This window comes from Pogona vitticeps, chromosome Z, assembly GCF_051106095.1.
Source record: "Pogona vitticeps strain Pit_001003342236 chromosome Z, PviZW2.1, whole genome shotgun sequence".
NCBI lineage: Eukaryota > Metazoa > Chordata > Lepidosauria > Squamata > Agamidae > Pogona > Pogona vitticeps.
Window position 1 is genome coordinate 2196808 of NC_135799.1, and position 12782 is coordinate 2209589.

The window sequence follows — 12782 nt, forward strand, 5'->3', positions numbered from 1 at the left end:
TATAAGTACAATGTACCCCTATTTGGATTGAGATGAGTCCTTGTCTCACCCAGGGTGTCCCACTGGCACTCATACACCAAGTCTATTCCCAATTTAAAATCATTGAGAAACCAAAATATAATCATGAGTCTTAGAGTCATTCAGAACTCCGAGAACTCAAGAAAATACTGGACTCAAAGCACCATAGTTTGTGGCCTGTTAGAAAATCAAATTAAGTATGGTAACAGGTTGTCTGTTCAAGACACCAAACAAAAGTTCTTAAGTATAATTGTTTTATTAGAAAAATAAAGATTTAGTTGAATTCATTTTATTGCAAAGCATAGCATTCAAAATCATTTCCATAACTAAGGCGATTAGAAACTTAGCAAACTCCAGCTACAAAAATAAAATAATAAAATCACTATCTAAGAAAAATACTCACTAGATAAGGAATAGGTAATGCAGAGCCCTCCTTTCCATTCTCCTACTAAGAACTACATCCTAGCAAAATACTGGAAACTCCCATAAGAAACCCCCCTTCTTCTCTCTTCACTCTGTTCACCAATCAGGACAAAGGACTGCTCGTCTCTCTCTCCGCCTTCCTTTCGCATGGGACTGCAGGTGCTGTTTCCATTTTCCCTACGTTTTGGCTCTTTCTTCGGCCTTGGCCAAGCTAACTGCAAGATAACATTGCTAGCTGGCTGTGAAGAAAAACAGCATCTCGATGCTTCTAGTAAAAATGACACAGACCCAAAATGGATTCCTTCTACATCATTCCATGACTGCAAATCCCATTTAGAAATTACATTCTAGCTTCAATAACCTACTGTACATCATGACAGATGTAACCTAAGCTTACCACTCTGACTCAAGTTTGCGAGCACCCAGGGGCTTCTAAAAGAACACCTGATGCTTGAACAGAGAGGTTCCAGGTGTAAGTGTACTCCTAAAACATTTGAGCAGAGTCCAGGCAACCCAGCCAGGCAGTACCACTTACCCTTTTCCCAAGTCTGTTCTAATGAGCAATTAATTGAGAACAACCAAAGCTAGAAATCATGAGTTTTAAAGTCTGTCAAGACAAACAAAACTCACGCTAGTAATGGACTCAAGTAGCATCTCTGTGGCCTGTCACTTAGTATTTCAGATTTGCTGTTCAAGAGACCAAATTTAGGATTTTAAGAATTATTGTTTTATTAGAAAAATAAAGAATTTAGAGATATTCAGTTTGTTGCAAAAGCATAGCATTCCAGTAGATTTCCATGAATAACAGCAGTTAGAATCTTAGCAAATTCCAGCTACAAAAATAAAATAAAAAACTCTAAAAATAGCTTAGAAAGTAAGCTAGGCATAGTCCCCTTTTCTGTATGCTTTCTCTGAACTACATCCTAGCATAACAGCAAAAACTGGCATTTGGAACTCAAAACTCCATCCTAAAATCAATACTAAAATCATTCCAAAAATCCAAGCTCTCTCGGTCTCCATTCTCCATTTTTCTTTCATGCTGGGACCACCCTTCTTCTCCACTGTTCTGTGATGTTAAGCAATCAGCATAAAGGGCTGTCTCTTCACACTCCACCTTCATTTCCCACGGGATGTGCAGGTGTTGTTGTCCTTTGTCCTGATGATGTGTCTTGGCTCCTTATTGTCTCTGGCCAAGGCAGCTTCATGGAAAATTCCAGTTAGCTCTAGGAGAAACAGCTTCTCGAAGCATCCAGTTATGCTAACACAGACCAATATGGATTCCTTCTACAAAATTCCATGACTTCAAATCCCATTAGTAAATCACATTTTAGTCTTCATAACCTAAACCATGACATGCCACCTCTGGGAGTTCCAAAAATCTGAAACAGGAAATCTAGTTTCCATTTTTGGCTACTAATTACAATAATAAGCTGTAATTAGCTGGTTACATAGTGCAAATACTAATGATGAACTTTAACACATTCAAAATAGCATTTAATCTAGCAAAGCATTGAGGTAGAAAAACATTCTAACAGCAACATGTAAATACATTCTTTAGGTTAAGCACTTCTACTATCTGAAAAATAGAAAAACAGTCATGTTAGTAATACTCAATACAGTACGCACTCTACATGTGCTCAGGAACATATCAGTAGTGAAACAGTGAAACATTAACAGTGTTTCAACGGTCTGTCACATCTTGATCTTCACAATACATTCTGGAAAGACCATCTGCTACAACATTCAACTTTCCAAGAATGTGCTGAACTTCAAAATCAAAATCTTGTAATGCCAAATGCCATCTCAGCAATTTCTGATTGTGAGATTTCATCTTCTGCAACCAAACCAAAGCTCTATGATCTGTCTGCAGAGTGAATTTACATCCCCACAGATAAGGCCTAAGAAGATTAGGAGACCAGATAATAGATAAGCCCTCTTTTTCTGGAACTGAGTAATTTCTTTCTCTTTCTAAGAGTTTTCTGGAGAAATATGAGATTGGATTAGGAATCCCATCTTCCCCTTTCTGTAACAGTACAGCTCCAAGACTCAAATCGGAAGCATCTGTTTGTAGAATGAATGGTATGTCAAAGTCAGGTGATTTTAGTATAGGTGCAGCACTAATCTTTGCCTTTAAGGCTTCAAAAGCACCTTGACACTCAGGTGTCCATTTTACCTTGACAGGCTGTCTTTTCTTAGTTAGCTCCGTCAAAGGCGTTGCCAAATAACTGAAATCAGGAATGAATTTTCTTTAATAACCAAATAGGCCCAAAAAGGATTGAACTTGCTTTTTAGTTGTAGGAACAGGCAAATCATTTATGGCTTGTAAAGGCTGGACTTCTCCTTGTCCAATTAAATGACCCAAGCACATGACTTTTCCCCACATCCACTGACATTTAGTCTCTTTGACTGTCAATCCTGCTTGCTGGATTCTAGACAACACACTTTCAATGTGTGACATGTGAGATTCAAAATCAGAACTGAAAACTGCAATATCATCAAGATAAACACTAGCAAATGTAAGACCATGCAAAAGCTTGTCTATCCTCTGAAATGAAGCACCGGCGTTTTTTAAAACAAATGGTAAACCATGACAAAGCTCTTTCCACATTCCATGCATTCATGTGGTTTCTCCCCAGTGCAGGTTCCTTGATGTAACCTAAGGGCATCACTGCAACTAAAGCTCATTCCATTCATTTATGTGGTTTCTCCCGAATGTGAGACCTTTGATGTACCCTAAGGTTACCACTGCGACTAAAGCTCTTTCCACATTCCATGCATTTATATGGTTTCTCCCCAGTGTGGGTCCTTTGATGTAACCTAAGATTACCACTGTGACTAAAGCTCTTTCCACATTCGATGCATTTATGTGGTTTCTCCCCAGTGTGGGTCCTTTGATGTACCCTAAGGTTACCACTCTGACTAAAGCTCTTTCCACATTCCGTGCATTTATGTGGTTTCTCCCCAGTGTGGGTCCTTTGATGTAACCTAAGATTACCACTGTGACTAAAGCTCTTTCCACATTCCATGCATTTATGTGGTTTCTCCCCAGTGTGGGTCCTTAGATGTAACGTAAGGTCACCACTGCGACTAAAGCTCTTTCCACATTCCATGCATTTATGTGGTTTCTCCCCAGTGTGGGTCCTTTGATGTGACCTAAGCGGACTACTGTGACTAAAGCTCTTTCCACATTCAATGCATTTATGTGGTTTCTCCCCAGTATGGGTTCTTTCATGTATCCTAAAATGACCACTGTGACTAAAGGTCTTTCCACATTCCGTGCATTTATGTGGTTTCTCCCCAGTGTGGGTCCTTTGATGTGACCTAAGATGACCACTGTGAATAAAGCTCTTTCCACATTCCGTGCATTTATGTGGTTTCTCCCCAGTGTGGGTCCTTTGATGTAACCTAAGATTACCACTGTGACTAAAGCTCTTTCCACATTCCATGCATTTATGTGGTTTCTCCCCAGTGTGGGTCCTTAGATGTAACGTAAGGTCACCACTGCGACTAAAGCTCTTTCCACATTCCATGCATTTATGTGGTTTCTCCCCAGTGCAGGTTCCTTGATGTAACCTAAGGGCATCACTGCAACTAAAGCTCATTCCATTCATTTATGTGGTTTCTCCCGAGTGTGAGACCTTTGATGTACCCTAAGGTTACCACTGCGACTAAAGCTCTTTCCACATTCCATGCATTTATATGGTTTCTCCCCAGTGTGGGTCCTTTGATGTAACCTAAGATTACCACTGTGACTAAAGCTCTTTCCACATTCGATGCATTTATGTGGTTTCTCCCCAGTGTGGGTCCTTTGATGTACCCTAAGGTTACCACTCTGACTAAAGCTCTTTCCACATTCCGTGCATTTATGTGGTTTCTCCCCAGTGTGGGTCCTTTGATGTAACCTAAGATTACCACTGTGACTAAAGCTCTTTCCACATTCCATGCATTTATGTGGTTTCTCCCCAGTGTGGGTCCTTAGATGTAACGTAAGGTCACCACTGCGACTAAAGCTCTTTCCACATTCCATGCATTTATGTGGTTTCTCCCCAGTGTGGGTCCTTTGATGTGACCTAAGCGGACCACTGTGACTAAAGCTCTTTCCACATTCCATGCATTTATGTGGTTTCTCCCCAGTGTGGGTTCTTTGATGTATCCTAAAATGACCACTGTGACTAAAGGTCTTTCCACATTCCGTGCATTTATGTGGTTTCTCCCCAGTGTGGGTCCTTAGATGTAACCTAAGATTACCACTGTGACTAAAGCTCTTTCCACATTCCGTGCATTTATGTGGTTTCTCCCCAGTGTGGGTCCTTTGATGTAACCTAAGATTACCACTGTGACTAAAGCTCTTTCCACATTCCATGCATTTATGTGGTTTCTCCCCAGTGTGGGTCCTTAGATGTAACGTAAGGTCACCACTGCGACTAAAGCTCTTTCCACATTCCATGCATTTATGTGGTTTCTCCCCAGTGTGGGTCCTTTGATGTGACCTAAGCTGACCACTGTGACTAAAGCTCTTTCCACATTCAATGCATTTATGTGGTTTCTCCCCAGTGTGGGTCCTTTGATGTATCCTAAGATGACCACTGTGACTAAAGGTCTTTCCACATTCCGTGCATTTATGTGGTTTCTCCCCAGTGTGGGTCCTTTGATGTGACCTAAGATGACCACTGTGAATAAAGCTCTTTCCACATTCCGTGCATTTATGTGGTTTCTCCCCAGTGTGGGTCCTTAGATGTGACGTAAGGTCACCACTGCGACTAAAGCTCTTTCCACATTCCATGCATTTATGTGGTTTCTCCCCAGTGTGGGTCCTTTGATGTACCCTAAGGTTACCACTCTGACTAAAGCTCTTTCCACATTCCGTGCATTTATGTGGTTTCTCCCCAGTGTGGGTCCTTTGATGTAACCTAAGATTACCACTGTGACTAAAGCTCTTTCCACATTCCATGCATTTATGTGGTTTCTCCCCAGTGTGGGTCCTTAGATGTAACGTAAGGTCACCACTGCGACTAAAGCTCTTTCCACATTCCATGCATTTATGTGGTTTCTCCCCAGTGTGGGTCCTTTGATGTGACCTAAGCGGACTACTGTGACTAAAGCTCTTTCCACATTCGATGCATTTATGTGGTTTCTCCCCAGTGTGGGTTCTTTCATGTATCCTAAAATGACCACTGTGACTAAAGGTCTTTCCACATTCCGTGCATTTATGTGGTTTCTCCCCCGTGTGGGTCCTTTGATGTGAACGCAGATTTCTTCTCCCGCTGAAACTCTTTTCACATTTCATGTTTTTGTATCATTTCTCCCCAGGGTGAGTTCTTTAAACTGAACTAGTGGCACTGGTCTGAAGCTTTCTCCACACTTCAGGCGTTTAAGCCATTTCTCCATTAGCTCATGGGTTTTTCTAAGCTTTTCTTCCCAGCTTCACACTTGACTGTTTTCAGGGCCAGAAGAAGTATAATTCTGGCCATCGTGTGTTACCTGATAGAGAAAAAAGGAGATGTCTTGAGAATATAGCAGAGAGCAGAATCTAACTGGAGGTCAAACCAAAAATTTGCTCTGTCTTTGACTCCTTTGAAAGGCATATGTCTCCTGAAGGCTTGACTGGCAACATTTGAAAAATTTGCCGTATTGTGCAAACAACATTGGACTCCCCTTGCCTGAATTGATACTTCCCAAAGGGCCAGTGATGGGAAAATATAGTTGATTAATATTAACCACTATCCAAAATACTATTAAACATGGGCCATCAAGTCAATTCTGACTGATGGCAACCCTTTTTTCGGGGGTTTCTAGGTAGAAAATACTCTAAAGTCTTTCCCCTTTCCCTGTTTCTGAGACCCTGCTGTTTTCCAAAGGCCACACAAGCTGACCTTATCCGTGGGAGAAACAGCAGGCATCCTCTGGTTCTGCAACCAGATATTTAAACCACAGAGCTATCCAGCCAGCTTACTCAGAAATACAAGGAGAGGGTTTGATTAGAATTGAGGTTTTACTGGAAAAGTTCCATGGTTTACTTGCAAATTTCTTCCACTGCTTGAGATCTACAACAATTCCAACATCCCTCTCGCTCGTAGTTTTGCTGAGCCAAGTATCCCCCATCTTGTAAGTGTGCAATTGGTTTCTTTTTCCAAGGTGCAGGACTTTGCACTTGACCGTGGCCAGGTAGGATCTTGCCAAAAAGAGGGGGGAAATATTATTAAATGTTGGGGTGAGGGTTTTTGGATTAGGGTTTTTTTAAAGGAAAATTGGGTGTTGCTTTGCTGGGGTATGTCATCAGAGTATGGGACCAAATGGAGATAGGATGCTAAAATGGAATGGTTTAAAGTCTTGATAAATAAAGATAAATGTTCATGGATGAAGAGGAAGATAAATTAAACCCTACCAAGAATGAAAGAAGGTATAATATTATCATATGAAATAAACTGATAAATAGAACTGACATGCAGGATTTTTGGAGAGAAGTGAAAGGAGATGTAAATAAGTTTACTTTTTATTCATCAGCATCTATGTTATTTTAGGATAGATTATATATATTTGCATCTAGTGATTGTGATTTAGAGTTTGTAAGACAGACGTAGGGTTAATAAAAGTAGCAGATCACATATTGGTAAATATGAGGTTTAAGGGTACATGTGATTATAAAGAAGCTAGGAGGTGGAGGTTACGTACAGGAATTTTATGTCAAAATGTTCGTATAGATCAGGTCACTGAGAAATTCAGTAAATTTAATTCTTCAACCTACTCACATAGGAAAGCCAGAGAAGCAAACTGCGTGTAGGTCAGCCAAACCCCTGAAGCTGATTCACTGGGAAAGTTTGAGGCTGCTGTAGCCACGGGCAGGCCCCTGGGATTGTAGGGGCTGAAGATGGTATAAAAGCAGGTCAGGCAGAGCATTCGTTGCTGCCCCTTTGCTTAAGGGTGGTCAGGCTGAGAGTGGACTCGTGAGCAAACACTCATATGTTCTGTACACTCCAGTGGCCAAGAGGTGAAGCAGGAGTCCTCCAGCACCACTACCATTCACAGAGCGACATCCCACAAGGGGAAATCCCAGAAGCTGACAGTCCGACAGTCCACCGCTACTCTCTCAAACCCAAGGCAAAGGTCAGGGCTGTCTTTCAGGTAGTGTGGATGGCAGGGAGCAGAAGAGAGGGGGTCCTGGGTAAACCATCCTCACTGCTCCCAGTCCTGCTGTCAATATTCAGGCTGCCCTCTCCTGTGGGAAGCTTGGCAACTTTTTCCCCCTGCTGGCAACACAGGCACAACATTGTGCAGCAATACTGGAAGTTTTTTTTTTTTTTGAATCCCGGCTACAGAAGCAAATATCCCACATTCATGCTGTAAAGTTATATAAAATAAGCCAAAGCAAACAGAACCTGAATTTTACAGCCATGAACACTCAGCATAGAGATCATGTCCAAAGTGTTCAGCAGGTGTGCCCGACAAGGACACGGGAACACGCAACTTAAGGGTGAAGATGACATCACAAGAGGCACTTCAAAATGTACTCCATTTATTCTCTTTTTTCTCTGTTTTGCATTACTTCAGCATTTTGTTGTTTATTCTTTCCAGTGGAAACCAGCACAAAATTGAATGAGCTCCTTATGCCTTCTTAACTTATCAGGAGCTCTGACTAAAGCTCTTTCCACATTCCATGCATTTATGTGGTTTCTCCCCAGTGTGGGTCCTTTGATGTACCTTAAGGTCACTACTGTGACTAAAGCTCTTTCCACATTCCATGCACTTATGTGGTTTCTCCCCAGTGTGGGTCCTTTGATGTGATGTAAAGTTACCACTGCAACTAAAGCTCTTTCCACATTCCATGCATTTATGTGGTTTCTCCCCAGTATGGGTCCTTTGATGTGAACGCAGATTTCTTCTCCCGCTGAAACTCTTTTCACATTTCATGTTTTTGTATCGATTCGATTTCGATTCCTTTATTGGCATATGAACAGACAACAGGAAAACATAGGTACAAACAAACAATAATCAAAGGGAAAAGTAAGGTGAAAAATACTCTCAAAGCAACGGGGAATATCATAGATTATGGGTTAAAATAGAAATTTCCAATAGATATCCAGCAATGGCAGATGTAATCAAAGGACAAGAATCGCTCAGGAAAAAAACTAGGGAGTTGGGAAAAAGAGAAAGCCACGGTTCAAGACAGAGCTTTCTCAAAGAAGAATGAGCCGGGCAGTGAAATAAAATATGATCCAGGGAATCTGGTAAAGTATGACAGAAGAAACAGAGCCTATTTGCACGGGGAATCTTGGAGAAACGGCCTACATGGACCGCCGATGGGAAGATATTCAGACGAGCTTGCATAAATGCTCTTCTCTGGTCAGGATTAGTCAGTAAAGAGAAGTAGTTGGAAGGACGTCCTAGGGAAGGAGAAAGACTGAAAAAAAAGGGGAGAACAGGTGGGGTTCAAATCGGCTGAAAGTGTCTCATACTCGAGCTGCCAAAGTTTGTGCTTGATCAAGGAATGGGCCTGTTGTAATCCAAGATCGAAAAGGGATTCTAGATTCAGTCCTAAAGAGAGAAGTTTAGAATCGATCAGTTGGAACCATTTCGATGTGTAAGAATCACTAAGAAGATCAAAAAGGAGAGAGTTAGAGTTAGAGTGGAGATGGATGCGGAGCCAGTATTTGAAGGTGGTAACCCAGGCAAGGGTAGACGGAAGGTGGGTTCCCAATTCGAGTACCATGGTGGAGAGGCGGATCATATTGGGAACACCTAAGATCTTTCTGAAAAAAGCAGCAGCAATGGAATCAATGTCATGGTTTACGGCCTCTATCCAGATGGGCACCCCATAAAAAAGGTGGGATAGGAGCTTACACTGAAAAATATGCATGGCTGCTGGGATAAATTGGTTGCCCGAAAGATAATGAAATTTTGAAATTGCATTGAGTTGGGTAGTTGATGTGGAAATAACCAGTTTTTTATGTGGAGTCCAGTTTAGTTTGTGGTGAAAAGTCAGCCCAAGGTATTTAAATGTTGGCACTTGCTGGTAGGAGTGTGTACCGACTGACCAAAAGGACAAAGGACTAGATTTAGAAAAAACAACTATTTTTGTTTTGGAGGAATTTATACAAAGATCATTAACGGAACAGTAATCTTGAAATTTGGCTAAAAGGAGACGCAGGCCGGCTTTGGAAAGGGAGAGCAGGACTGCATCATCTGCGTAAAGGAGGACTGAAAGAGGGGCACCATTAAGAGAAGGGGAAGAGTTGGCAGCTTTAGATAAGAAAGGGGGAAGATCTGCTAAGAACAAGTTAAACAGTAAGGGGGCTAATATGCACCCTTGACGGACACCCCTGTTGACTTGAAACCTATCAGATAGAATATTGGAGTTTGGAAGACGGATCTGGCATGAGTTTGAAGAATGAAGGCGCCTAAGCAGAAAGAGTAGTCGAGGGTCAATGCCCCATTGGGATAGTTTGTCCCATAAAAGAGATCTGTTAACGGAGTCAAAGGCACCTTGAAGATCTACAAAAGCGGCGAACAGTCTAGATTTATGGTGGATGGAGTATTTTTCTGCTAGATGAGACAAAAGAAGAGCGTGATCAAGGGTGGAGGCTCCAGAGCGAAAGCCTATTTGCTCTTTCCCCGGAAGATTGATGGAAGAGGCCCAAGCAGAAAGTTTGGAAAGAAGAAGTTTTGAATAGAGTTTGCCAATATAGGATAAAAGACTGATTGGACGGTAGTTACTGGGTAGGGAGGGATCACCTTTTTTAAATATTGGGATCAGGGTGGAAATTAACCAGGAGTTGGGAAAGATACCAGAGTGGTTAACTAAAGTGAAGAGATTGGCCAAGGAGTGAGACCACCAGTGAGGGTTACTGGTCAGAATCTCAGTGAGGATTTGATCTGGGCCTGGAGCCTTACCAGATTTCAATGAGCTGATTAAATCCAATATTTCATCAGAGCTAACGGGAGGCCAATCAGAGAGGGCCTGCAGTGAGGAATCGGGAGAGGGGTTAAAATTCGGGGAGAAAAAAATTGTAGAGAAGTGGGCTATCCATACCTCCAAAGAGATAGAGGAGGAAGGATCGGGAGAAAAGGAAGTAGTGGAGGAAGAAACCAGAGACCAGAAGGCCTTGTAATTATGTGATAGAATTGCTTGAAGCAGGTCAGACCACTTGCGTTGGGCGGAAAGATGTTTTTTTGAGTCTAGGAATAATAAGCAGGATCTTCTGGCAATAAGGTAGAGATGTAAAGAGGCTGGGGTAGGGTTAAGGCGGAAGGAGTGAAAGAGGGACCTAACTTGCTTCTTAGCCTGCCAACAGTCAGAATCAAACCAAGAGGTAGCTCGGTTATGAGAAGGGAGGTTAGTTGGACTGCTAAGAGAGATAACTAAGGAGTCAAGAAGAGTGTTGTAGGAGGTAATAGCTGTGGAGATAGAGTCAGTTGTAGCAATGGTACGGTTAAGATTGGAAATCTCTGGTAGTAGAGTCCAAGAAAAGAAGTCAGTTTCTGTTTGAGGAGACCATTTAAGACGGGAGGAAAGTTGTGAAGGGGGGGTTAGAGGGGAGGGAAGCGAAGAGGGAAAGGTTAGGGACAAAAGAAGAGGCAAGTGATCACTGTCGGCACGGGCTCCAACAGAGAAATCAGAGAGAAAAGGGAGGAGGGCTGGAGAAGCAATGGCGTAATCAATTACGCTTGGTCCCCTAATAGAAAGATGGGTATATTCCCCAGGAATGTCCTTACCCCATGTGCCATTGAGGATGGCAATATGAAGGTTGAGGCAGAGATTGATTAAAAAGGTAGCATGAGGAGTGATAATCTTGTCTCTGGAAGTCCTTGGGCAATTGAGCCAGGGGGGAAACGACTCATCAAACTCCAAATTTATTTGTTTGGCTAGAGCAGAATTATTGGGTCCTAACCGGGTATTAAAGTCCCCCAAGATCAAAATATGGGCAGATGGATTAGCTTCCAGATTAAGATTGACAAGATTCTCTACCTCCATCCAGCTGCTATTCAGAGAAGAGGATGGAGGCGGGAAATAAAGGTTAAGAAGTAGAATTTTAAATTCGCCGTACTGAAGGAGGAAAATTTGAATATAGGATGAGGGGGAAGGGATGGAAATGAGGTTAAATAGGGAGGAGGGTTTAAAAAAGCAACAAAGACCCGCGGAGGGGCGCCCACTTGATTTAGATTTAACAGCCGGGAGATGGTAAGTAGAAAAACCCGGGATAGATGGAGGGGCTAATAACCAGGTCTCCTGTAGGAGAACAATATCAAAGCTAGAGAGAAACTTAAGCAGATCTTTATCCGAGGCTTTTTTTCTCCAGCCACCTATATTCCAAGAGATCAGTTGGAGGGAGGGTTGGGGAGATGGGGGGGCCAGGGGGGGAACAGTCAGTCAGCAGGAGGCAGTGTTAGAGTCTAGAAGAGGGGAGGAATTCACAGAAGGCAGAATGGGGTCAGGGACTAGAGGACGGGCAGGGTCAGAGGGTGAGGCTGGAGCATCTAGTGCAGGAATAAGGTTGGTAAAATCAAAATTAAGTGGAGGGGGTTTCTGGGACATAGCGTCGACCAATGCGAAAGAGCTGGTTGAGGCACCCCGGTTGACAATACATGCGGGAGATAGGGGAATATGGGGAGGAGAAGCAGCAGGAGGATTGGAGCATGCAGGAAGGCAGTCACAAGCTTCCAGTTGGATTGAGGCAGACACAGTGTCCGGCTGGAGATCTGAGATGAGGTCTTGAGGCTTCTCCTGAGAAATAGAGGAGTGTTGCAGGATGGAGGAAGAGGGGATCAAGGGAGATGTCAGGTGGTCCATCAGCCTAGGGGCATGGGGTGCTTCATCACTCGTTGGAGATGGAGGGATCGGCGAAGTAAAGGCAAGCAGCAAGGAATCCGAGGGAGGGTGAATAGATCTGAGAGTTCGAGACGAGTTTGTCCTCTTGGGCGAGGGAGATGCGCCAATGGAAGGAGGTTGCAGGGAAGCTTTCATTGAAATAAGCTTGGCAGTGATGGTATTCTTGAAGCGGTGAGGGGTAACACCCCAACGTCGTAATAGGTTCACAGACGAGAATAGCATCCCAGGAACATAATTCGAATGAAAGGTCAGCAGTAGTCTAGTTGAGTGATAGGATGTTGACAAAGTCTCAATCCTGGAGAGATCGATGTTCCGGGTATTCACTTTTAAAAGGAAAGCGAGATGTCTCTTCGCCAGGAAGGTTCTAGACCAGCGTGGACAGCTTGTGAAACCGCTAGGGGGATAGACTGTAATAACAGCAGCGTAAGGAACATAGACCAAGTGCATTGTGGATTTAGGAGGAGCTTGAGGAAGACATCCATCAGGAAGGAGGCAAGGAGGAATTGCCTTGCAAACG

At 42.9% G+C, this 12782-nt stretch overlaps 4 protein-coding genes and 1 pseudogene across 5 annotated transcripts in view; 1 reads left to right on the forward strand and 4 right to left on the reverse strand.

Annotated features, from left to right (window-relative positions):
- Positions 1 to 12782, forward strand: part of LOC140702929 (uncharacterized) — a 547856-nt pseudogene that overhangs the window by 473348 nt on the left and 61726 nt on the right. The window lies entirely within an intron of this gene.
- The window catches only part of LOC140702944 (uncharacterized), a 540061-nt gene that overhangs the window by 449169 nt on the left and 78110 nt on the right, over positions 1 to 12782 (reverse strand). The gene's annotated exons all lie outside the window — the stretch shown is intronic.
- Positions 2824 to 4028, reverse strand: LOC144585108 (uncharacterized; the record flags this gene model as incomplete). The annotated part of the gene is made up of 1 exon (XM_078382615.1): positions 2824 to 4028. A coding segment is annotated over one exon (897 nt), but the record flags the coding sequence as incomplete, so codon positions are not given.
- LOC144585074 (uncharacterized) lies at positions 4037 to 5003 on the reverse strand (the record flags this gene model as incomplete). The annotated part of the gene is given in 1 exon segment (XM_078382563.1): positions 4037 to 5003. A coding segment is annotated over 1 exon segment (852 nt), but the record flags the coding sequence as incomplete, so codon positions are not given.
- LOC144585079 (uncharacterized) lies at positions 8015 to 12590 on the reverse strand. Its single transcript, XM_078382591.1, has one exon. The coding sequence runs from the start codon at positions 8386 to 8388 to the stop codon at positions 8062 to 8064; it is 327 nt and encodes a 108-aa protein (XP_078238717.1). The 5' UTR covers positions 8389 to 12590; the 3' UTR covers positions 8015 to 8061.